This window comes from Zonotrichia albicollis, chromosome 4 (genome assembly GCF_047830755.1).
Source record: "Zonotrichia albicollis isolate bZonAlb1 chromosome 4, bZonAlb1.hap1, whole genome shotgun sequence".
Classification (NCBI taxonomy): domain Eukaryota; kingdom Metazoa; phylum Chordata; class Aves; order Passeriformes; family Passerellidae; genus Zonotrichia; species Zonotrichia albicollis.
The window spans coordinates 70,055,250-70,081,207 of record NC_133822.1 but is presented as its reverse complement, the minus strand read 5'-3'; the positions used below and the strand labels follow the sequence as shown (position 1 = coordinate 70,081,207).

General features: G+C 40.7%; 1 protein-coding gene across 1 annotated transcript in view; it reads left to right on the top strand.

Moving 5' to 3' along the window:
* The first annotated feature begins 234 nt into the window (after positions 1-234).
* Positions 235-25,958, top strand: part of PRKAR2B (protein kinase cAMP-dependent type II regulatory subunit beta) — a 75,429-nt gene continuing 49,705 nt past the window's right edge. The window contains exon 1 of the mRNA XM_074540053.1: positions 235-845. Within this exon, the coding sequence (XP_074396154.1) occupies positions 518-845 (328 nt within the window). The 5' untranslated portion in view covers positions 235-517. The remainder of the gene's footprint in view (positions 846-25,958) is intronic.

Genomic DNA, 25,958 nt, shown 5'->3' with positions numbered 1-25,958 from the left:
GCGCTCAATGCCTGGGTCCCCGGCAGCCCGGGGGCGGCGGGGCCGTGTCCCGGCAGGGCAGCCCGTGCGGGGGCAGAGATGCGCTGCCCTGCGCCGTGCCCTGTGCCATGCCGTGCCATGCCGTGCCGTGCCCTCGGCGCGGCCCCGCGGCTCCCGGCGGCGCGGGCGGGGCGCGGCGGCCGCAGTCCCCGGCGGGAGGTTGTCATGGTTTCCCGGGTCACATGTGCGCGAGGTTCCCCCGGCGCGGGGGGAGGAGGCGCCGCCGCCGCCGAGGCTGCCGGAGCCGCTGCCCCCCGCGGGCCCGCCCCCCGCCCGTTCCCACCTGCGCCGCGCCCGCCCCTTCCCGCTGCCCACGGGCGATCCGCCGGGCGCGCCTCGTCCCCCGGGCCGCCGACCCCCGGCCCCGGGCTCTCCCCCCCTTCTCCTCCTCCTCCTCCTCCTTCTCCTCCTTCTCCTCTCCCCTTCCCCTCACCCTCCCCCTTCCTGGCCGGGCTGCGCCCCCCCGGCCGGCCCCGGCATGAGCATCTCCATCCCGGCGGGGCTGACGGAGCTGCTGCAGGGCTTCACGGTAGAGGTGCTGCGGAGCCAGCCCGGGGACCTGCTGGAGTTTGCCCTCCAGTACTTCGGGCGCCTCAAGGAGGAGGCGGCGACGTCCAAGGATGCGGCGGAGAAGGAGCCGAGCGGGCGCAGAGCGGGCACCGGCCATGACAGGGGCGCTCAGCCGCCGCGCCGGGGCCCCCCCGACGCCCGCGGGGTCAACTTCGCCGAGGAGCCCATGCAGACCGACTCCGAGAGCGGCGAGGACGAGCAGCCGCCGCCGCCGCCGCCGCCGCAGCAGTTCCCGGGTAAGGCTCCCCCGCCTCGCCGGGCCCGGGGCTGGGGGCGCGGGGCGGCTCCCGCGGCCGCCCGGGCTCAGGTGCGCGGCCGCCCGGGCTCAGGTGCGCGGCCGCCCGGGCTCAGGTGCGCGGCCGGCCGTGTGGGGGTCCCGGCTGGATGGGGGTCCCGGCGGGGATGGGGATCCCGGCGGTGTGGGGTTTCTAGGAGGGTGGGGCTCCCGGCGGTGTGGGGGTCCCGGCCATATGGGGGTCCCGGCGGGGATGGGGTCCGGGCCGCCCGGGGGTGGCGGAGCGCGGGCTCGGGCAGCGGCCGCACGGCGGGCACGGACCGCCCGCGCTGACGCCAGAGAGCGGGGCCCGCGGGAGCGTTCCCGTATCCCGCGGCAAACTTTAACCTCCCGGGCTTCCCCCGGTGCTCCTGGTGCTGGTGTTTGGCATACAGGTATCACCGGCTGCATCGCTTGGAGCGTGTGAGCCGGTAATAGACTAGCAAAGAGCTGCCTGTACATTTCCTTTTTATAGGAGAAAATCTGCATTCCGTAATTAGTGCAAGGGTATGTCTGCCTCAGAAAACACCTCTCACGGACATGTTGCTGTATTCATGCACTTGGTTAGGCATTTGCGTAGATGCGCTTATATGTGTTTTAGAAAGTAGAGCACAATTTAAAACATAATTTCTTCCTGAAAGCCAGAGTGAAATTTTCTGCATTTAGAAGGGCCTGTGGAACAAGTGTTGCTGTGACAGCAAAGAGCATTTGCAGTATCTTTGTGGTTGAAGGTAACACCGATCTACACGCAGCTAATGACACCTTTATCTTTGTGTGGCTGACAGGTTTTATTTCGAGACTGTGTCAATCCATCTGCTGGTGTGGGTTACAGGATGGGTAGGAGCTGCCTCTGAAGTGCTTTGTCTTTGTGTCATGAGCAGGCTGACTGAAGGGTCAGTCAATAAAGGTTAGATGGAGAAGAGGAAAGCGTCCAAGCATCTTTATCTTTTTTTTTTTGAGGATAGCCTGAAGTGTACCTCATCAGATCATCCAAGCAGTCATCCCCCCGAGTCGTGCTGGAGGTAGATTTACTTAGCAGAGTACAGAAGGCAGTTGTTTGCTAGTTGAATTTCAGGGCGGGTTTTTAAATGATGTGTTGTATGCGTTTCATCAGGAAATGTAGATAAACAAGTGGGCGTTTAAGAAGTGGGTAAGTTTTCAAAATGCTTCATGTTACCCCATACGACAGTCGCCATTCTTTTCATCTGTTCTTTGCTGCTATACCCACGTGTATTTAATGAGAAATTGAATCTGTCAATCAGGTTCTGCAGATTTATGAGGCAATTTTAAACTCTAATGCTGATTATGTGAGATTAGTAGAAATTTGAAAATTTGCTGTCTTTGAAAACTGAAATGGTCGTAATGTGGAAGAAATAAATTATTACCTTAATTCACTAACACTAGATGTGGTTTTTCAAACATTAATTATTCTAACACCAATCAATCTCATTAGTAAATGGAAAACTGGAATGTTGTATGGAGGGAAGTGCAGAAAAGTAGTTTTATTTATTAATGTATGTGTTTTACACACCTGTAGCTTTACAGGGTGCTCTAAGAAGCTTTCTAAGATTTTTGAATGAATACCAGTAATCAAGATTCTTTTGACAGTCATTTTGTTGTGATTGTGAAGAGAGAAAACCATTATTGTCAATATTCTCATTAAGAGACCTGTTAGAATCTCTTAGTTTGATGAATTGATTTTCTTGTTTGACAATACCCCTTTAAAATACCACATTTTTAAGCCTAATATATTTTGAACGTTTAATTGTGTTATGGTTTGTATATTCTGTCAGTTCAAATAACTATTAATTAAAGGAAACAAAAAATGAAAATATTTATGAAGCCACGTGAAGGTTAATAAGAAGTAACTCATGGTAAATGATTACTAATAATGTGCTTGTGTATGGTGTGCATTGTGCAGGAGTGTGTATTTTAAATTCAAATTTTATGTCTGCCCTGAATATATTCTTCTAAGGTAACATAACAATGCATCCACTCAGCCTTTTCTTAATAACTGGAGGCATAAAGGCTTGTACTCAAATATTTGTCTAGTGGGTTTACATACCAATTTAAAAGCATGTTTCTTCTATGATTTTGCACTCTCTTTCTAGAAGTAGTAATTCTTAAGAACTGAAGTTTGGGGGAAGTTTAAATTCTTTTTTGCCTTTATCAATATTAAACTTCTTCTGTATAGCAAATTTGTCCTGTTTGCATGCTTAGGAGAGGGCAGAAAATTTGAAAAGCTGATAGGCAAATGTAAAATGAAAACCTCTGTGAGGGAGATCAGACCTGTGGTGGTATCTTTCCTTTGCTAAAGCCATACATTTGAAATATCAAACTGACGGTATTCCTTAATTAATTCAACCAGAGCATTGTTGAGCTCTCACTGTAAATGCTCCAAACCTATTTTTTTCCCTACCACATGTTTCTAAATACCTACAAGCACTGCAGTTGAACTCTGTCAGTATTAGTTTTGTCCTTGAAATGTATTTTGGAAGGTACATGAGCGTTATCCTGTTTCAGAAATGATGAGCTGAGGCATAAGCTGTGTTAAAAAGAAAAAAACCCTGTACTCAGGATTAAGAATTATATCTGAACCTTGAATTAAACTCTGTTTGGGTCTCTGCTGTGTCCATTACCTCACTGCAGAAATCACATAAAGGTAAAAGCAGTTACCTTGTCTGGAGGGAGAACTTTGTTGTATTGGTATCATAGTTTGAATTGGCACCTGGAGTTAAGGTTGACCTCAGAAATTACATTCTTTATGTTCAGAGCATTTTGATTATCCCCTTTGGAACACACAGTTTAATTTGGCAATGTTTTTCAGGTTTTCTGGTTGATTCGTATGTTTGATTTTCCTAAAAAAAATATTTAATTGTCCTACATGGGTGTATTGGCATTAATCAGTTACTACAACTAATTCCTGCTAAAAAAAATAGCAGACACTAAATTGAATAGGAAATCTGCATAAAAATGAGCCCTATTTTAGAAATTTTGTCTAACTTTTAGCAGGTCTGAAGTACATATTAAGATTTATTATACTGTGTCTGCAAAATTTGAAAATGCTCATTGGATTATTTGTTCTTTCTACAGTGACTATACTTTTCTTTTGACATTACTACTTAATATTGATTTGCAACTTTTTTTGATGGGCAATAACCTATGTAACCTGTATCAGTTGTTTTAAAATATTTGCCATAGATAAAAATTTGCATTTCATCTAGCCTTAATATGAATTAGGAGTTTTTTGCAGTAGCATTGCTGTTCTTTAAACTCAAAAATTATAGTGCTGTATGTATCATTTGGCAAGACATAGTTTATTTTTCTGTTTATTTTTCTTTTGTTTTGTTTTACTTTAGTTTGTTTTGGTGTCTTTCTCAGATAGTGGTGTATTTTAACAGGAAAATACTACAGCTGTCCCTCTCCTCCCCCGTGTGCTTATGTTGGTGTGTTGGTTGCTTTGAGTTCCTTCTTTGAAAACTTGAGCTGGAAAATGCAAGTCTATATCTCAGCTTAACTCACTGATTGTGCCTAAATAACATGAGGTCACTATTTAGGTAAAACATACATCTTCTACCTTACAATGCCATTTTAAAGGCATGTCTTTATTTTAGTTTATTGCTTTAGTCTGAAGTGCTTTACAGATGTACTGTTCATAGAAATTTTGAAATAATAGGTAAATTGTAGAAACCAGAAAAAACTGTACACAACTACAATTGTGTCGTGTAGGTAATGGGTAGATTAGAGCAGTGGAAGAGGTCTGTAAGGACAAAGGAGCAATATAAAAATACATACAAGTTGTAGTTGGATATCCTTACATCAAGGACTGTATAGAAAAGCATGGGAATTTCTTATAAATGTGTATCCTCAAACCAAAATCTGCAATATGATGGATAATAGCTGAAATCACTACCATCTGATATGTACTTAGCCAACCTTAGAAATGAAGTTTTAATGATTTCTGCAGTCACTCTTTTGAAATACACAAAGAAGTAAATCACTATTTGTGTGGTTACAAGGACAAACCCAATTGGAGCCTTCCAGCCACAGACCAGTCCCTTGGGAGCGTGGCATTGTTGGAGCACTCCTTGGCAAGGCTGTGGGACAGATCTCCTTGCAATTTCCTAGGCTATGCCTGCTGTCTAACAGGGAAAAACATGTGTAAATTAAGCGTTCAGGGTGGCTGTTTGGGAAGAAGATGGATTCTGTGAGGGAAAAGAATTCCAGCTGCAAGAATTCGGTGCCTTGCTGGTCCAGTGGGTCTTGGTCAGGGGTTGGCTACTGGCTGCTCTTCTCTATTAGTGTACACAGTCACAAACCCACAAAGCTTTCTATCCTGGCTGTAAATCTTTTAAAAAATGCAGATTTTTGAAATAATGGTTTCCAGTATTTTTGACTGGAGCAAACGAAAATATTTTCATTCTGCTAATGGTTATTTTTGAGAGTAAACCCTAGCAAGTTGGCAGTTGTTTGTTTGTTTTTTTAATGCCTTAATCTCACACAGGTGTTTTATTCAAGTTGGGAGGTTTGTCATCAAAAAACAGCTTGAAAAAATTACAAGCAACTAGAAATGTGAAGTTGTAATATGTACCATTTAGTAGCCTTTGTTGGTAGGACTATGACTCCCTTTCAGACATGTATCAACTTGTGATTGTAGATAAAAGGAATACTTTTGACACAACCATTAAAAAAAAAAAAAGTATGTTTATATTAATAATTTACTTGAAATGATAGCATCCTCCACTCAAAAAATATTTTTGCATCCCTGCTCAAAATTAAGCATGAATGAGTGGAAGTGTCTCTGCTGGCTAATATTTTGTTGAATAATTTTTTTATTATTCAACAATAAATAAAGTGTATTGAAGAGAAGCAGGAGGAAGTTCCAAAGACCTACGGACAGAAAGATAGTAGAACTATACCAAAAATATTTCAATTTGTCTTCAGCTTCTTTTTTGCTAAAGAAACAACGTGGAGATAATTTTGGCTGACTATTCAGCTTGGAAAAAGAGAACAGCATTAATTCAGGATGTATAGGAAGACATAAAATTTTGCTGGCATGGGTTTGTAGTGATTGCATTATGAATTATAAACTATAAGCAATGTCAGTACTAAAGTTTGCACAGCAATGCTCAGTTTCTTGCTTGTGTCATGTCTGTTTCAAAGGAAAACCTGCTTCCTCAGGAGCTCTCTAGGAATATTGTTTCACTCGCTGGCTTCATTTCAGTTGCCCAAAGAAAGCTTATAGTTTTTGTTCCCCATGTTTACTCCTGTTTATGCATTTAAGTGAATGTAAAAAACCAATTTATTTCTCTGCTTGGTGAAGAGAATAAAGATTAATCTGTGGACATTAAGAGAGTGTGTGTTTTTTAGAAAGCCCTCCCACAGCACAATGACCTAGTGCTTGTAACCTGCACTGAGGTGCTTCATGCCTCTGTCAGAAGTTAAGCTTGATTTAATATCTGTATATCTCATGGTTTATCCCAAGTCTGTTATGCAGAAGTGTTGCATTGTGTTCTCTGGTTCTGTCCAGTTACCTCAGTCTCTGCAAAATGTCCCTAAACAGTCAAATCTCTGCAGACTTACTGGCCTTAGCTGCTCCTGTAAATGGAACATATGGTTTGGAAATCACACATTTAGGTCACAAGGTGCAGATTAGTCAAGGTACAGGCTGCTGCTGCACTTCTGGTTTTCAGATATCAAAGATGACCTCTAGATTGGGAAATTTCATTTGTTGGGACAATGGTGAAAGAAGCAAGAAGGCAAGGTGGAAGGCAGGACATGGAGGAGGAAAAGGAGTCAGTGTGTGGTAAGGAAAATACAAAGGTAAAAACAAGAGGTGGGAGGAGATGCAGAGCTGAGGTAAGGGGAGAAAGACAAAAGAATAGACGGCACATGTGAGAAAGCACATGAAATTCTCCACCCTTGTTTTTCTACCCAGCTATAGCCCTGCTGTCCCAAATTTATATCCTGAATTTTCTACTGAGATTCTTTTTGGCTTATAAATACATTTCAGATGACCATAAATGTGAGCTTAACTAAAGTCAGTGGTCATTGCATTGTATGGATGTGAATTTGGTCATCTGACGCTGAGAGATCTATTAAATGTTTTGACATGGTCATCTCTCTGGTTACCATATCTGGAGCTTCATAACACTTGCATTTTAATGAAAGTTTCAACTCAGGTTTTTTATGGTTTCAACCATTTTCTGATTTAAAAAATAATAGTAATGATCATTATGAAGAAAGTCAACAGGCACATGAGTGCAGCTGCCACCTTCATGGCTAGGAGAGCCAAGATGGTGCTGATGAAGAAATGAAATGTTGAACAGTGCATAACAGACAGGGTGAAATGTCCCTACTTTTAATGCCTAATCACAGTAGTTATTTCATCAACTGTTATTTTAATGGAAATGCCTTAAAGTCACGCTGTAGTGTAAGTGTTACCAACCCAGGTTTGAACTCCTATTATGAGCTTCAAGTGAATGTGATTATACAGAAGTTCTGTGCTTTAAAATGGTTAGCAATTTTTTTACAAGTGAATGAAGGAGGGAGAAGAGTTTGAGAAAAAGAGCCATTAAAAATGGCTCAGTGTTCTCTGCTTCTGGAATAGGTCTTGACATACATAAATTGGGAGAAGAGGAGGTGATTTTACCAGGGATGATACATTTATCACACAATTTGTTTGATATTGTTGCTTGTTTTATAGATGTGGGTGCATAAAAGATGAACTCTGTGTATACATTAATTACTGCATGCTAGATAAACCTGTCAAAAGAAATAAACTTGTGTATAAGTAGATATCACCATAAACATCCATCAATTAGGGTGTTGTTTGAAAGTATTCTTATGAGAATTCTGGAGGAAATATACACTTTTTCCCCCTTTCTTTGGGACATTGGATGAGGATACTGGTGAGTCTAGATAGCTTTATATAGGGGTTTTATACTGAAACCCTTTATCCTTCTAGGGAACCCTTTTAGGCTAACCCTTCCACATGCTGGGTAGGAATAATCACCCATTTTCTGCATGAACAGGATGTTTTGATCATGACAAATAATAACAGACTTGGGGTTTATTTAATCTTTTTCTTTATTGAATACATTTTTTGGTCTGTAGATCAGTTTTCACTGATATTACTAAACAAGACTTTGTTGAAGAGGGTGAAATTTGCCTTTGAGTGTGCTTTGTTTTCTTTTCATTTTTTACGTTTCTAATTGACTGGCATTATTGCACTTTTCCTTGTAGAAAAGCATCGTGTTTGTCAGTTTGGTTTTTCATTAAAAAATATGAGGAGCTCTGTTTCAGTTTTGTGTGCACTTAGTGATAAAAATAGCAGAAGTACTCACAGAGAATTTCCATTTGCAGTTTCTAGGCAGTGTAATACACGAATCCAGATTTATATCAATGCAGCAAGTAACCCAGAAGACACACAGTTTTGGGGTTACATGAAAAAGATGATGGTAACCAAATGTCCAGTGCCTCATTCAGCATTTTCTTCACATTACAAAAATGTGGGAGGTCTGAAATGAAGGGGAATGGAAGCAGGCAAGGGTGCCTGAAGTGCATAGGAGTAAAATGCAGATTATAGGTACGAGGTATCCTCAGAAGGAGCTGTACAACAGCCATATGGCAGTCTGCCATCCTTTCCATAAACTGCATCCTTTTAGCATTGCTGCTCAGAAAAGTAATTTGTGGACCACAGATAAATAAGGAAATTATAAAGAATAGAACAATTTTAAAAAATCCAAATTTTAATTTAATCGGCCTTGCCTTATTGTTCTGTAACACTCTGGATAATGGAAGGTAGAGTTGTAAAAAGCATGCTGTAACAACAGAAAGTGTTTTTCACTTATGTATTTGACTCTTACATTGCTTAATGAGATTTAGAAAAAAATCATCAGGGCAAGAACTTGAAGCTGAGAGCTTGAGCAGGTAAAGGCTGATAATGGGAATAGCTGTCTTACACATACAGTTTCAGTTATGTGACTGAAGTGGTTTCTGTAAAGCTGGGCTAAAAGGGACAATTAGTAATTATTATGAAGACTTCCTGAATGGAGGGTCTAGAAAATTGCTGTATAAAATAGATTTTGAAAGGAGAAGTAACATGATCTTTCCTGCTCAGTCATTCCGGATACCATCCTGCTTGTATGAAGATTTTTATAACGGTGTCAATCCCTTCTGAATCCCTGTGATGCAGATGTCAAATATGTTTTTATAAATAGTGGTCATGTTTTCATATTGTACCTTTTTAGCAGAGATGTCCACTGTAAAGCATACCAGATAGGAAGAAAATAAATCCTTTCCCAGCCCTGGAAAGAAAAGATTCCTTGCAAAGCCTCAGTGTAGGCTATAAATAAAAGATGTACAGAATTCTTGGTGTTGGGATGAATACAAGCTGGAACCAAGCATAAGCATTCAGACTGCCTTCCCAAGCACACAGGCTGAAATTCTTGGTGTGTTTTCCCATTCTGATTTTAATGATAGTTTGTAATGCTAGTGTGAAAACCAAAATTCAATGCCATGAGTTGTAAGGCATGGGTTGTAAGTGTTGCAGGATCTGTGTTAATTTGAATTTGAAAGTGACAGCTTTGCTGTGGCCTTTTTTGGGTGACCTCACATATGAATATATATTGTCCCTGCACTGATCTGGTCCTTCCAATTTATTTCCCATTATTTTTACTACTGAAATTGTTCCCTTTTAGATCCTCTCTGAAGCTGTCACACTTTTCACTGATGCTGAAGAACTCCATCTTAGGGCCAGTAATTGCCTTTGCTAAAAAATGCAGACTAATACCACAAGTCCTTGAAATCAAGTCCTTGATCAAGAGTTTTTTTTATTTAATATCTTGGAAATGAATGTTTAAAATCTAGTAGTATTCCTCCTGTTTTAACAATGGTTAATACGACAAAAAGTCTGTCTAATAGAGGGCTGGAATTGTCCTGAGATTTCTTGTTCTCTTCCAAAACAATGTTTGTGATACTCACCACACTTGCAGTCATAAACAATTACAACATGTGCTATAGACATCTATCAAAATTTTTATTAAGAATTCAAACAAAATGTTTTCTACCATTGTAAACATTTTTCATCATGAATGAGTTTTGAAAGTTGCATATTCTTAATAATTGATGATATGAAGTATGGAGGGAGAGGTTTATTTTTTGTCCCCAGTTATACCTAATTTCTGCTGAAATGGAGAAGTTAGGATCCGGTAGCTTTATCGATCTGCTTCTTCAGGAGTCTTTTAAGTACTGGGTGCAGTCATAATTTTATTTTTAGTTCTATTTTTGGGGTTTTTATTTTTCAGTCCTGAACTCATAGTGCTTTTTTTTCCCAGCCATTTTGTTCAATAACTTTGAGTAACGTTCAGGCATCTTTCTCTAAAACCCATCTTATAGCTGATAATTTATCTCTCTCTACTGGTTTTTAATAGGCAGCCTAAATATGAGAAACTTTGATGTAGCCTTCACCACTACAATATTTAAGCATCTGTGAGGTAATTTAAATACAAAGTTAACAACCTGCCTTCCTTCCTGTTGCTTCAGCCTACAGGAAATATTGTTTAATGCCTAATGCACATATAAAAATTGGTTTGAAAGCAGGTAGATGGTTATTTATTCTTAGATACTACTAACTTCAATTCGTGTTAAAAAATTTATCTGCAGTATTTTTCTGCATGTCTCCCTTGCTAATCTGTCAGTTTTCCCCTTCTATTGAAATGTAGCTGCTGCTGGCAGTTGAGGTGGGAGTAGATGTAGATTAATTTCCATTATCCACCTTGCAAGAAGAAGTAATTTGTTCTTCTGGTTTTGCCTTCTTAGTATCAGGAATAAAATGGAGTCACTGATTTAAGTGCACCATAATTTGCTGTCTATCTGGAATATATTGTCATATGAACATGGCTCATCTGTAATTACTGCAGTTTATTGCCTCAAAAAAATGCAAAAAAGAAGAGGAAGAATGTCATACTTTGTTCAAGTCCATCCTTCAGATTATTTCATTAAGCACAGATGCAGGGTTTGGGAGGTGTAGGGAGGCTGGGAAGTCTTGGGGAATCTAATCAAAAAAACATTTTGAGCTTGTAAGAGAAAGCTATGCTTTCCATGGAAGTGTGTAGGTGTTTATCCTCTTCTCCGACTTTGGTTTTGGGAATTCGAGGCATTTCTCAACAAGAACTTCTGTAAATACTGCTAGAAAGACCTGAGTTTCTTGCTGCTGCCAAAATTGGATGTCATTGATCCATTTCCACCAAAGAGAGTTTTCCTGGGAAGGTTAGATGGAACACAAAAACACAGCAGTGTGTTGCAACCTACTTCTTCCATCTCAACCTTTTTTTTTGGCTGAAGGATTTTTCTCATACACTGGACTAAAAAACAAAAACCAAAAAACCAACAAACAGTGAAAAGAAACAAATGATAGTAGGAGGTAGCAAAAGACAGTAAGAAAAATTTCATCTTTTGCTGCTATTAAGAGGACATCAAGTGTTTTGTTTTCCTTTGCCTTTTAAGTAAAGTGTTTTCTTAAGTGTTTTGTTTATTTTGCCTCTTTTTTTTCCAGTATGTGAAATTAAGAAGGTTCCTTGGTCTACTCTTTATCCAGAAGCTCAGTCAGGGGCTAAGATCCATTTCCCTTGCAGTTCTGTTTGGGAGTGATGGGGGATAAATCACAGGAGTGTGTGTGATCACCCTTCTCAGTGGAAAGGAGGCAGGTTAATATTTACAATTGCAGCATGACACTCACTGTCTTCATAGCTGGAACACCAGGTAATATAAAATCACCTGGGACTGAGCTGATGTCAGGTGCATGTATAGGCCTTTCAGAAGAGGAGACAAATACTCCTGGATCCAGATCATTGTAGTCATCTTGGTGTCAGCTTGTACCTCATATTGCTGAAATGTGCTTTTTCATGTTAGAAAAATGTTTTTATGTCTAACTCTGGAAGAATTCTGCCACTATAGCATGTAGATCCTTGACAGAATCAAAACTAAACATGCAAGTCAGCTTCAGAAAGACATCCTTAAATCCTACAGGTTATGGGGAGTGAGTAGTAGTGCTTCTCCCTAATAAAGCAGGCCATTTATTGCCTCTTCTAGCTTAGAGGGGACAGACCCCAGGTCCTTTTATGGGAGCTGGCCTGTGGTCCCAGCCCCCAGGAGGAGTCTGTCCCTGCAGGCACTGCTAGAGGCCCCACTGGCATGGCACAAGCAGGGCATCATTCCACTGCCATGGGGTAATTTCACCATTAACAAAATTATTTTTGTTCTTATTATGAGCCTAGAGTTTTCTGTGCTTGCTAAGATGTGTTTAGCTTCTGAGCAAGCAGTTATTATTTGTGGCTGTGGCCAGTATGTTGCCATCTGATGTCTCACCTTTGACGTCTATTGCGATGTCCTTTTCATGAGTTTCTTTTATTGTTTTGATGTTTAATTTGCTAAAGTTATTGTATGGTTGCTTGTGGAAAACTAATAAAACTGACCACACATCTCTCCTGGCATGAGCATTCTTTGTTTCTTTAAATCATAGTGTAAGTTTATCCCAGCGCTGGTTGGTTGGTCTGGTGTCCTGGTGATGTTTGTATCCCCAGTTGTCTCTGTTTATGCTGGATGTTAAGTTCTGCACCTTTCAGGCTGGTGCTGAGGCTGAGATGGGGCGAACAGAAGCAGCAGTTTGTGCTCAGGAGCTGCACTCACTGCTCCAATTCCTGCTCCTGGACAGACAGCAGCACGGACAGACAGACAGCAGGACAGAGCTCTCCTTTGCTTCCAGTTAGGTTTTAGCTGGCTGGGGCAGAGCAGTTCCTGGACAGGGATTTTCCTTTTCCTTGGAGCTGCCCAGCCCAGCTCTGGAGTGAGTGCCCAGCAGAGCCCCTGGAGCTCCCAGCTGGGGCTCAGCAGGGCCGGGGCTGGGAGAGGCTGAGCCAGCTGGGCTGCAGCCACAACAAGCACCTCCTGAGTCTGCCATCTCTTCAGGACAGAGAGAGGTTTTATTGTTTAATATTATTTATTTTTATGCCTATGAATGCTTTGCTTGTTAAATAAACAGAGTTTTTTTTCCACTTTTCTCCAAGGAAATATTTTCCTGAACCAGTAGGGGGAAGGGCTTGAATCTGCTTTCTGGAGGAACCCCTTTTGGAATTTCCTCCCAAATTTGCCCTAAACCAAGTTTAGTTTAGCTGGGGTGAAAACAATCCAGCTTGGTGGCCTGAAGGAGGCAGTGGGTACATGGCATGGAGTTGTATTGTACCCTTGCAGTGCAATTCAGTGGATTCCTAAAGGTGCACTGCAGTGTGCAGGGAGCACCTGAGTGTCTGGTTCAGAGACATCTAATACTGATATTGAGAACGTCTAGTACTGATCAGCTGGCAGGCCAAGACTGAATTTATGTGACCTGTCCTTCATGACCGGTACTAGTTTGGTATCAGCTTCTGTTTTTCACATATTATTAGAAAGTTCTTTCTTTTGAGGCTTTTCTCATTGTTAAATTCATTGGAAAATGGTAGAGCAAGTTCAGTTTTTTCTTTTGTTAAGGAATTTGTGTATCACTTGAACCCATGAACTTGCCCTTGCTTGCTTCCAGTGTTTGAATGACTTCTGCTGAAACCAATTTAAAATTGAGAGGTGAGGTTCTGTGGAACAACACTCCTTCTTTCTAAATATCAAGAATAGAAATGTAATTGCTGTGATACTTGGAAGGAACAGTTACCTGTGACTGATGCTTGGAAAGTAACAGGAGCCTGGTTATTGCTGGAAATACTTAGATGTACTGCTTAAATGTTTTTGTTTAGTTTTCATTTGGAAAATGTACAAAGGTCAGAGCATAAACACATGTGCTGCTTTTAAAACCTAAAGACTGAGCCAATAAGATGTACACATTTATTCTGGAAACCCTTTAGATTTATTCTGGAAACTTTAGATTTACTTCTGGCTAGGAACTGACATTGTTTAACTTGTGCTTTGCATTCCAGGACAAAACAGTTTATAGAGCTGTAGAACTACTTTTTTGTTCCAGATGAAGGGATGAATTTAGCTTTCCTTTTGGCAAGAGCCTTTAATGCAGTACATTTTAGGTATAATTTTTTCCCCTCTAAAACCAGCCTCATGCCTTTCTTGCACAAATTGTGGGTTAGAGATTGAGCAGTTGCCAGGTTTTCTAAGGAAAACCTTTGTCCCTGTGTTGTTATTGTTTGATATGGGATTCTGTGTTCCTAGAGTGAGGATCAGGTGCATATAACTGATTGAGCTTAAGGGAGTGGAAAGGAGATTGAAGTTTTGTAGTCTGTTGTTGGAAAGTTACACAAATTCCAGTGAGAATGTGAGGTGGAACTTGGCACTGGATACAAAACTGTCACTCTTTTCCTGTTTGAATCAAAAGCAATTTTAATCATACTTCTCAGTTTTAAAAAAGTAATTTTGGGGATCAGTGGTTTTGATATTTAAGATAATACATATTGCTTTTATTTGATTGCATTTTCTGTTGTCAGATCCCACATATTTTATGGAAGTAATTTGATTTCTAAGTAACTTCTTATTTTAAAAGCAAAAAGGAGAGCTTTGAACTGGAGGTGTGAAACAAATGCAAGAGACATGTTTATCAAAATTACTGACATGTCTGTAAAACCGGATAGTGATAATCTACAATACTTAATTTTAAGGTCATGATACAGGAACACCTGCCTATAAAACTATATGCTACAGGAAATACATACTTGTCTGTTTTTAATAGACTGGTCTGATGAAGCCCTTGTAGTCCCATCAAATTAGTGATGAAAACATTTTTAAAATTATTATATAGGCTGTAGTATAGTAATTGAGGATAACTTCCCATATCGTACCTGTCATAAGTGGTACTTAAAAATGGTGGGAAAAAATTATTTTAATACTCTGTGGGTCTGGATGAAATCCACAAGACAAAGGAATTTGGACTGAAGGCTGGGTTTTTGTCTATTCTAATCTCATCCCTTGATAACTATCCTTTAAGGAAGAAGAATGATCCACAAATTTAAAATAGACCTCTGAGAGTTAAGACAAATTAGGTTAAATGCTCGTGTGTGTCACAGTCTTGCTGTGTGCCTTTGAGTGGTTTGCACTAGTGGCTGTAAATTGGCAAAATGGAATATTTGCCATTTCCAGCATGCTGGGATCTTGTGGCAGGATGTGTGTGAAGGATTGTGAAGGGCTCTTGTGTCATTGTTTGCCTGCAATATTTTAAAAAATTTCTTAGAGTATCTTAGAATCCAGGGCTCAATTGATGTTAGAATTTAAGAAATTTTTATCTGATACATCATTTTTTTTTGGCCAAATATAGAAAATGATGGGTTTATCTTTCATTGAAAGGTGCAGGAATACCTGAGCAATCAGCAAAGCCTTTTAACAGATGAGACCTCTATGGCTTGTTTAGGCTACAAAGATTGCCCTTAAAAGTGTAATAAACCTGAGAATGCATTTCTTGGTATTCCTAGCTCATTTTGTCATTTACCAAGTTGTTTTTGCAAAAGATGCTTGTGGCTGTTAGCATGGGCTCCTGCCAGGTGACTATTACAGAAGCCTGCCTTCAGCCATGTGCTCTTCAGGTCACACTTAACATAAAGGTCATGCATTGACTCTGCCTGTAAAAGGTGAATAAATTTTGAGTCTTAAGTTTCTATCTTTTCTTAAAAAAAAAAAGTTGTCTGTTTTTGTGACTTCATGGGTTTTTGGAAAAATTCACTATTAGGACAAAAAGTGTTTATCTGTTTTTTTCTTGCCCAAAATAATCTCCTCATCTTCTCTTGTAGTAACCTAATGTGAATGCTGGGAATGTAACTGAAAAACAATATTTATCCTGATTTATGAAATGAGTGTCCTTTAATTTCAGAAACTTCCTAAAGCAGTCTGTGTGGGTTTTGTTTGGTTTTGTTTTTTCTTTTTTTGAGAAAGCAAGACAGAAATGTTATAAAATTCGAATTTCATTTACAAAAATGGATTGGGTTTTTTTTCTGCTGTGGGTTTAATGTAAAGCATGCATCTTCCAGTAAGGTGAAGAAGAAACTCCAGTGTATCTTTGTGGATACTTGAATATCCAGATCACTGGGCCAGTCTGCTTTTCAGCATGCTTGTTTGCACATTGTCTTGGCTTCAAGAGAAGAATTTTTAGTGCATGTCCTTGGATAATATGGCATAGCCTGGAAAGTAGGGCATTTTTTTTTTTCCAGAGGTGTGGGTTGCTAGTCTGCCATGTACCAGTCAGGCAGTGTTTTGTTTTCCTTTTTTAATGCACTCTGGACATTTTCTGTTTACCTGATCTAAAAGAATTTCTTGAAAGGCAGTGTAGGTTGTGGAAAGCCTATCAGGACAAGTAGTACTTTATTCTGTGTATGACAAAGCATTTCTGCCATTTCCCAAAGCAGAGAGTCTGAGCAATATTCCAGATTATCTGCATCTGCTAGTCTGCCTTTATTCTGGCTCTGTATATTCCAAGTACCCAAATCTTGGATCATATTCCCAGGTAGGTAAGTGTAAATAGACAATGTGGAAGTGTGTGTTGGACTTCTTGGATGGGTCTACAAGAAAGGAGTCTTTGGGTCATAACCCATGACATTTGCTGTGGTTGGCTGTAGCTGTATTTCAGGTGATGGCGTCATGATCACAAGTAATTTTGCTATGGAATCTGAAGCGAAAGCATAGTAGGTTTTTTGTTGGGTCTTTTTTTGTTGTTGTTTTGGTTTTTGTTTGTTTGGTTTTTTGTTGTTTTTTAAGCCCTCTGTTGGAAGACCATTATTTTATGCCAAGAATTATTTCGTTGCCTGTTGACTAATCAGCCTATTGGAGAGTTTTGCTATCAAGAGTCATGGAAAGTTGGCCCCTGCTAGGAATCTCACAGATAGTTACTGAGGGAAAGGACAATGTTCTCAAGCATCCCTAGCCAGGGAAAGAACAAAATGGGTGTGAAAGTGACTGTGATGCTGAAGTTTACTTACAAGAGATGCAACTTTTCAAGTGCTGCCGAAACTATTGAGCAAAATGGAGAAGTGCTGAAAAATCCACTACTTGCCATTATGAGACATTTCTGAATGTGATCCACAAGTAATGGAGCTGAAAGACATAATGGGATTTAGTTTACATTGTGGAGTGCCTATAACATTACTGCAGTATCAAGAAAAGAAATTATAGAAGGTACGTCTTTGTATCTGTGCTTTGACTGGCCCTTTTCCCAGGGAGTGTTGCTCAGGTGCTGCCAGTAATCTCTGTTTCACATTAACACAACAGAAGGTACTGAAATAAATTGGTGTCTGCAGTTTCCTTTGCGACTCCTTGGCTCACTTGCATGAGTCAGTTTAGTCTCAGTCAGTTTATTTATTATATGGACAGAAAAGGCATGTCCCATTAATCTGTCCTTAAGGTCTGTTCAGATGTGGGATCTCTTTGACCTCTCCATTCTCTTGAAAAAATGAGTTATTTGCCCTCAAAGAGTTCATAATTGAGGCACAGGTAGGAGGCAGTTTGAGAATAAAGACTAGATACATAAAGGGGCTCAAGAGGCAATATTTGGCATCATTATGCACAAATTACACCTTTGGGGCACAAAAATCTCCTCACCAAGTCAGAGTGTAGTCCTGGAATGTTCTGGGGATGTTCTGTATTGTTACTATGAGAGAGAAAAGGTCTGATATGAGTGTAGGCCTGGAAAAATATGCTAAATGAAGGCATTACACCATAAATGTACTATGGTAGGTCCTGTTTGCCTCTTGGCACTGGGACAGTCACATGCAGCAGCTTGGGTCTGTGTTTGATTATGGTCATATAAATGTCAGTATCATGAGACAGCAAAAGTATCATGATTGAGTAGGAGACAGAAACTGGGCTGTGCAACATTTTGTGCTGCGAATTGAAACATGTTCTGCATGCCTGCCTTTGCTAGAAGAGAGGGAGTGACAACAGGGTAACAGGTTTGAAAACAGAGGGCTAAACATTTGAGGGGGAATTTCAGGATCAGGATGGTGTGACCATGGAGATGAGTGAGGCCCATGCTCTGTTTGCTCTTTGGTCAGTTGCCAGCCATCACAATGGGTCCTCACAAGGGAATGGGTCTGAGTCCTGCCTGATCTCTTGGAAAGTAGCTATCCCTGATTGTCACCATTCTTTACCTGCCCAGTTAAGGGGAGAACAACTCCCTGCTGTTCAGTTTGGAGGTGCCATTTGTAAGATCCTCAGTTCATTGCTGACAACATGATATGTCAATGTGGTGCTCCTTTGTGTCATTCTCTGTCAATAGAGAGAACAAGAATTTGCTTTATTTTAAGTCACAGCTCGCTGTTGATGGATTTTTCTTGTTATTTACAGTCCTTCAGTTGCTCTGGGAGGTCTCACATGTCTTCAGCAGCAGCTGATTGCATTGCTGCTGGAGCAATGTCAACAGGCCAACATGCAGCTAAACTCAAAAATTAAGCCTGTGAAGATTTGTGGAGTCACTTAGGTATCACTGTCACCAGGGATTTTTGGTGAATTTCTCTAAGCCTTCCATGGCTCATGCAGACATTCATTAAAGTCAACTTGAACCACACCTGGGGTCTCTATAATTAGAGATCATCAGTGGTCTTGTGAATGTGGATGGTGGTTCTGACTGTTGGAAAGGGAGGGAGATGCTTGTATCATTCAAGCTGAATCTGCATCTCACCTTCTCCTTGGACTCCTGTTGTCCCACACGTGTGCAGGGGTAGATGAGAGCAGATGCTGCCATGGTATCCAAGGTATCCACGGCCTGTGTTGAAGTGAGTGCAGCTGCCAACACCAGCTGTGCTTCATTCACTTGCCCTGAGAGCTCTAAAGGCCAGATCACAGAGGGTGCTTTGACCAGCAGCTTCACTGCAGTAATTGTTGCAGTAATACTGCATGTACATGGAAAGGGAACAGTGAAATATTTTGGATTTTGTCCTTTCTCTTCCCTCCTCTCTCTTCTGCCTTTGACTCAAACTCTCAGATCTCTACACTAGTTTTTTGTAGCCCAGGTCCATAGCCTTAGAGTACAGGTATTAGCTAGAAACAGAAAATATCCCAAACCTGTTCTCAGAAGCCACAGTCAGACCTGTGGGATCTGAGCTTGGGGAAGGTGTCAGCCACCAAGTTAAGTGACTTCAGTTGGTGTGTTTCTATCTGGTGTGAGCATACTGGTACTTGCATGTTTTGTTATTTCACTAACTGCTTTGGTTGGCTGCCAGACATGGACAGTTTGTCTAACATGGAAATTTTGTTATTTGTAGTCTATGGAACATCTGACTAGGAAATGGGTGGTAGGCTCTGCCTGTGCACTGTTAGGTGTTTTGTTAGTCAGCATGCTGGATTCAAGGAGGCACTATTCTGCCATCAGTATCACCCACAAGCTTCTTCTACGTGGTAGGAGTGAGGAGGACAAGATATTTCTTAAGAGCTTCTCTTTTTGGCCGTGGCTTTTCTACCTGATGCTTATATTGATTTTGTTTGGTTAGGGTTTTTTTTTTCAATTTTTTTTTTCTGAAACAGCCATTCTTCTCATTATATTAAAGCAATAATACTTGGGGTTTGGGCTTTAAATTTTTTTTTTCTTTACAGTCACTGTGCTTTCTGATGAGGTACATCTCTCTCTCAGCCTGTCTCTAAAACCAAATGTGAAAAATGTGCTTTGCCTCATTATTTGAAAGCTATCAGAATGGTCTATTTTAGAATTGAATAGCTGAGAATTCGTTATCATGAATGCAAGAGAAACTCCCTTTAAGTATGTAATGTTCTTAAAATATGCAAACTTTAAAATATGCATCAAATCCAAAATCTTACATTTCACCAGGAAGTGAATAAGCAGGCAATGCAGATTGCAGATTATACATATTCATGTACTTCTTCATCAAGGTATTTTGTACCACACATTTCTGCCAAGGCAGTCCTAGGAACCAAGCAGAGTCTTTGTATAAAATCTTTGCTTTGGAAAGTTTTAGTGGTATTTGCCCATGTAGGATTTGTTGTAATAACCTGATAGCAAAGTGATGAAAACATGAGAAATAGTAGCAAAAACCTGAGTCTCAAAAGCTTTGAGGCTTTAGATTAAACATGGGTAGTATGAATGTGTATGGGAGAATGCAGTTATGTTCACCATTGTCAAATGATATAAAATAGATGAGATAATTATAAACTCTACACAAAAGTGCACTCCTTCAGAGAAGAATACTGACATCTTCTCCAGCCCACTTCCACCAGTGAGATTGCAATGTTATTCCTTTGTAATAAATATATCTTGTCAAGAGACAAAGACAGGCCAAAATTTTGTAAGAAATAAACCAATCAAACAAACCAAACCTCCCCCCAAGAAGGGACCTAAAGCACTGTTGTGTAATGGCTAAGAGAAGGAAATCAGGAGAACAAGTCATTCATGTAAAATCTTCAGTGCTGTAGTTTTGAGTTTGACAGAAATATTGCTTCAAGGACAGGTACAGATGTTTTTATTTCATGGTGAACCTGAAGCAATTATGCCAGTTTGATCCTTTACAGGATCCCAGCTGATCTGGGCATTGCTGGTAGAGCTTTGGCAGAATTACCAGTTTTTCTTGTGTTCTGATAGGGAGCATGCATACATTAGTATGTACTCTTCAGGCAGCAAAATTAGAAAGCAGAAAAGAACATGAAATGGATCTAAATGCCTGTGCAGCAGTGTTAGAAAGCAAATAACCACAACATTCTTAAAATATCTTGTGAAATTTCAAGTGAGAAGAAGCCATTTAGAGATGGTAAGAAGGTGAGTGTTACTGACGTTTTGTGTCAGATTGCTTGGTAGCAATTGTAAGCTGTGCTCTGCCTGTAGCAGATATCCCTTGGAGATGGTAATACACTAGCAAAGCAGGATGTTACTGCTAGTGATGCTGGGTGTAGTGATCATGTTTAAAAAACCCCAACCTAACAAACAAAAAAAGCCCAACCCACTCTGCTAGGGCAGAAATAAAAACAGCATCTCTAGGTGGTGACCCCTGCTGAAGCAGGACTGCAGGTCTCAGGTCTTGGCCCTGTGGGAAGGACTGGGGTTTCGTACCCAGGGCATGGCCCAGGAAGGCTGACCTCACTCAGACGTTTATCCCATTGATACTTTTAGGCTCAGTTTTCCTTTCAAAAGGTGTGAAAAATGCCAATCACTTGTTTTTAAAATTTTAAAATTTTAATAGTAATAAAATGGTTATAAAAATAGTAATACAATTCGAGTAATAATAATTTGGACAGTTTGGATTAGGACAATATGAGACAATGAAGACAAAGAGTTATGGACATCCGGGTACCTTTTTCTGGGCAGCATAAACCTGAAAAAGGACAGAGGATTAACCCTTAAAAGCAATAGCCTGTTGCATATTCATATGCTTCATACCTGATGCATAAATTCCATTCAAACACAGGATTCTGTCTGGTCAGTGCCACCTTCTTCCTCTTAATCCTGATGGTGTCTTCATGGCTGAGCGAGGTGGGAAGAAGTTCATTTCTCCTGATAATGGGGCAATAAATTCTCTTTCTCTGAAAGATTCAGGTGTCCTCTGGGTGCTATCTCGCTGTGAGTCCTTTAGGAAAAAAGGTATCTTACATAGCATGGTTTCTATTTTAACATTTTTTATAACCTAAAACTATATTTAACACACTACTTAAGGGAATTAATACAGCATAACTTTCTAACCCAACACATATAATATTAATTTCAATATTTGTGAAAAGCCAATAATAAAATACACATTTTTCACAAAAGGTGTTGTCTCTGACACTACTGCTTTTCATCATACATCCTGAGTAATCCAGGGCTGAGATTCAAATCCAAACCAAGATTTCCACACATGTACACATCTTCTGCTTCTGTGGAGACAAATTCTAACACAAATTAACTTTTTTACCCTGTAGTATTACAGAAGATTAGAAATATTTCTGTAAATTTTATATATTTATTTCCTCTTATCTAGATCACTGATTACTTTTAATCAGGTAATGACCAAGTGTACTGGTCACAAGCAATAAGGACGATGCATTTCTAAGGGCAATGCTAAGTACAGGATACATATTTAAAATGGAAAAACTCATCAACATCTTCACTTTGTTTCTTTAACATGGGACATTAATCTGAAAGAATAGATGTAAAAATTAAGAAAAAAAAAAAAGCCTAAAATCTTGATCAAGCTGTTTGGGTGGGAAAAGATCAGCATTTGATTCCTAATAATGAGCTGTGACAGCCCATTTCACTGTGTTGGGTCATTGGTCTAACATATCAGGCAGCCATTTAATTTTTTTTATTTTCAGTGTTTGTAATTACATACAGCATCAATTATTCATAAGAGATGAAATCTCTGTAACTGATGTAAGTAGGAGAGACTTATTTACATCACTTTCAAGGTTCTGTGTTCTGACAGGTTAAGTAAACAATTTGTGGAGTGACTCCAGCCAGAGTTGGTTTCACTGGGCCCAGCCTCACTGCCCTGTGCAGGCACACACAGCCCAGGGGATCAGCAGGAGGAGGCAGAGACCTGCACACCCCTGCAGGGCTGTGATCCTGTGTCCTGGGATGGCTGCTGTGCCCAGGTGCTGCAATGGAGGGACAGGGCTCCTTGGGAAGGCCAGGCAGGAGAGATGAGGGGAGGGGGCTGCCCTCGTGCCATGACCAGCTGGAGGGCATGGGGCAGAGTCTGGGGGAAGAGGAGAGAGCCTGTGGGTCAGGATTGAAGGGAGGGCAGGGACAGGGGACATTGCAGTGGGGCCTGCCACAGCTGCCAGGCCAGGAAGCACAGGAGGTCCTCTGTGGGTGCTCTCACATTGAGAACTCCTGGTGTCCATGGGGAACTTCATCCACCCCAACATCTGCTGGAAGGACAGCACAACAGAGCATAAGCAATCCAGGAGATGCCTGGAATGCCTTGGTGGTAACTCCTCCAAGGGACAGGGGAGCCCGCAAGGATGGGTTCTGTGCTGGACTTTGTTCTCACCAACAGCAGGATCTGGTGGGGAATGTGGATCTCCAGGGCAGCCTGGGCTGCAGTGACCATGAAGTGGTGGAGTTTGAGGTCCTCAGGATGGTAATCTGGGTGCACAGCAAGCTCAATACCCTGGACCTCAGCAGAGCAGATTTTGGCCTGTTTGGGGATTTTCTTGATAGAATGCCATGGGAGAAAGCCCTGGAGGGAAGAGAAGCCTGAGAAAGGCGGTTAATATTCAATAATTACCTCTTCCAAGCTGAGGAGTGATGCATCCTAATAAAGCGGAAATCAGGTAAAAACGCGAGGAGGCTTCTATAGATGAACAAAGAGCTCCTGGACAAACTCAAACACAAAAAAGAAGCCTACAGCAGATGGAAGCAAGGACAGATAGCCTGAGGAGAAAACAGAGAGATTGTCTGAGCAGCCAGGAGTCAGGTTAGGAAAGCTAAAGCCCTGAAAGAAGTCAGTCTGATTAGAGATATCAAGGGCAGCAAGGAAAGCTTCTATAGATATGTTTGTGATAAAAGTAAGACCAGGGAAAATGTGGCCCTTTGACACAAGGAAATGGGAAACCTGATTATCTGCATATGGAGAAGGGCAAGGTACATAACAATTTTATTGCTTCAGTCTTTGCTGAAGATGCTCCAGCTGCAGCACCCAAGTTGCAGAAGACTTCAAGTCCCAGGAGGGACTGGGAGAATGAAGAACCACCCACTGGAGGTCAGGTTCAGTATATTCTGAGGAACCTGAATGTGCACAGGTTAATGGGACCTGATGAGATGCATCCATGGACTCCAAGGGAACTGTCCAAGGAATTGGCTGGGCCACTATCCATTGAATTTGAGAAGTCATGGCAGTCAGTGAAGTTTCACTGACTGGAAAAAGGAAAACATAAGCTCTAAAAATGGGAAAAAAAGGAAAACCTGGGGAACTACAGGCTGGTCAGTTGTATCTCAGTAGATACATACAGTGAGATACTCTGATTTCTGTGTATTTTAATCCTTTTATAGATGTATTGATGTCTGCAAAGACAGCAATAATTATGTATGTATTTGTTTTGGTACAGATGGTTTTAAAATCTCTAAATGTCATTTTTAATTAAAAAATAAATAAATTTTAAGGCATCCCATGAGATGAAGCCATTTTTTCTTGCCAACATCTGCTTTTCTTGCAACAGCCAAATTATCCACTCTCTCTTTTTCTCCCAGTAGCACATAAATGCTACCAAGTATAGTGTTTCTCCCTCATCTCTGGCTTCTCAGTCAGTCTGCAGGATTCACTGAAAGCCTGTGATACCTTCATGCCTCGCTGCCTGCATTCTGCTCTGTATGGGAATGCACCTGTCTGTGTGCACTCAGTCTCCCTGGCTGCAGAGCAGACTCAGCTCCTTGGGGAGCCCTTTCTTCCTAAAGTGTGTGCTTGCAATGCCTTCCAGCAGCACACCTCTCTTTGGATGGAGCCAGGTCCCTCTGTGTGCAGATCCTGCCCTTTTAGGAACTGTGGGAATTCTTCCCTGAGGTTAGTCAGAGTTTTGGAGTGAGCTTCAGACATTGTTGAGATGTTAAGATTTGTACATTGGGAAATTTGGTGTCAGTGTTGCTGTCTAATCTGTCAGGTTCTTTGGCTGACTGGTACATACAGGAAGCACTTGTGGCTGTGATTTAACTTTTTCTCTTTGTGTTAAGGCCAAACCTATGTGCTGCTGTTCTTCCATTTTGCTTTTAATAATTTTAAAAAATCCTCTTCCGAGACTGACTTATTTGGTGAGGGAAATAATAAAACATAACTCATGTATTTCATCATTGAACTATTACCATTGCTGTTAAATTTTCAGAAATTGAAATACAAATATTTTGAAAGCTGTGCTCTAACTCCTGTACTGCCAGGACTGTTTGTCTTCCAGATAATAGCTGTGTATTTGCTGTGCTCATCCCTTCTTCTCTTGCCTCACAGCTGTCATAGCCTTTCACAGAGAAAAGACAAGAACCATTCTCCATAGACCTGGCAACCCTTTGTCAGAGTCATTTCTTCAAACTGTCAGTGAGTTTGTCATGCTTTCCTTGAGATTTTGTGAGGTCTTACATTTGTGAAGGTGCATTAACATAACTGTATTGTCTTGTGTTGGTCTCAGCCTCTGAAACAATCATTCTACCTGGATTAATCCTGAACTAAAATGAAAGTTTCCTGTGATGGAGGGAAATTAGAAGGGCTCCAAATTACTGTTATTATCCATGGTGTCCTAGCCTATCACTGGGTAATGGGGAGTTAACTCTATTTACTCCATTTGGGACATAAAAACATGAATCTGACTAAAGCATGTATTTTAGAGAGGCATTCATTTAGATTTGATTTGCCTTTGTTCTGATTAGGTCATTCTAATTAATAATCTTTGTGAAAGAAGACAAGTGAATATAAGTTAGCGTAACATTGCAATAAGCGTAATTCAAAATTTTCTGAAAGTTGAGACCTTTGAGAAATAGGTATGCTTTGGAACTGAAAAGGTGGAACATATACTGCCCATGATCCTCATCAGTTAAAATTCAGCCTGGGATTTTGATGTATATGATGAAAGGACCATAGGTAAATCAAGAATAACTCTACTGAAAACAGTAGAATTAAATGGAATGAAATCAGAGAGTGTGCTGGGAGCAGGTTCTCAGCCTGTTCAGATTTGGGCTAGGTTTGACCCACTGACCTCAGCGGTGTCCTCGAGAGCTTTAACACAGTTTTGCCCTCAAAAGAATAGAAAAAAATGAATTATTTGGATATGTCACTTGTTTCCTAAGCTCACCTGGGGCATTTGCACTTTCCACACAAGGAAGACACATTATGGTGTGGATGTTTCTCTTTGTCTATCCATTAAGCTACATTAGCACTATTCCTGCTTTATAAGTAAGGATGGGATCTGGGGGGCTATGGGTGCTAAATTGAAGATTTTAAACATGTAATAGCTTAGTTTAATTTTTGAGGAGTTTTTTATTTATTTGTTTTTCTTTTTTTTAAAAGGGGTTTAGTCCTTTGCCATATGAAGAAATTGCAGTGGCTAATTCAAAGTGAGGCTTGTAGAAAGTGTTCTAATTTTTACTGACACTGAAGATTAATCACTAATCCCCTGCCAGCCTTTGTCACTGTGAGCA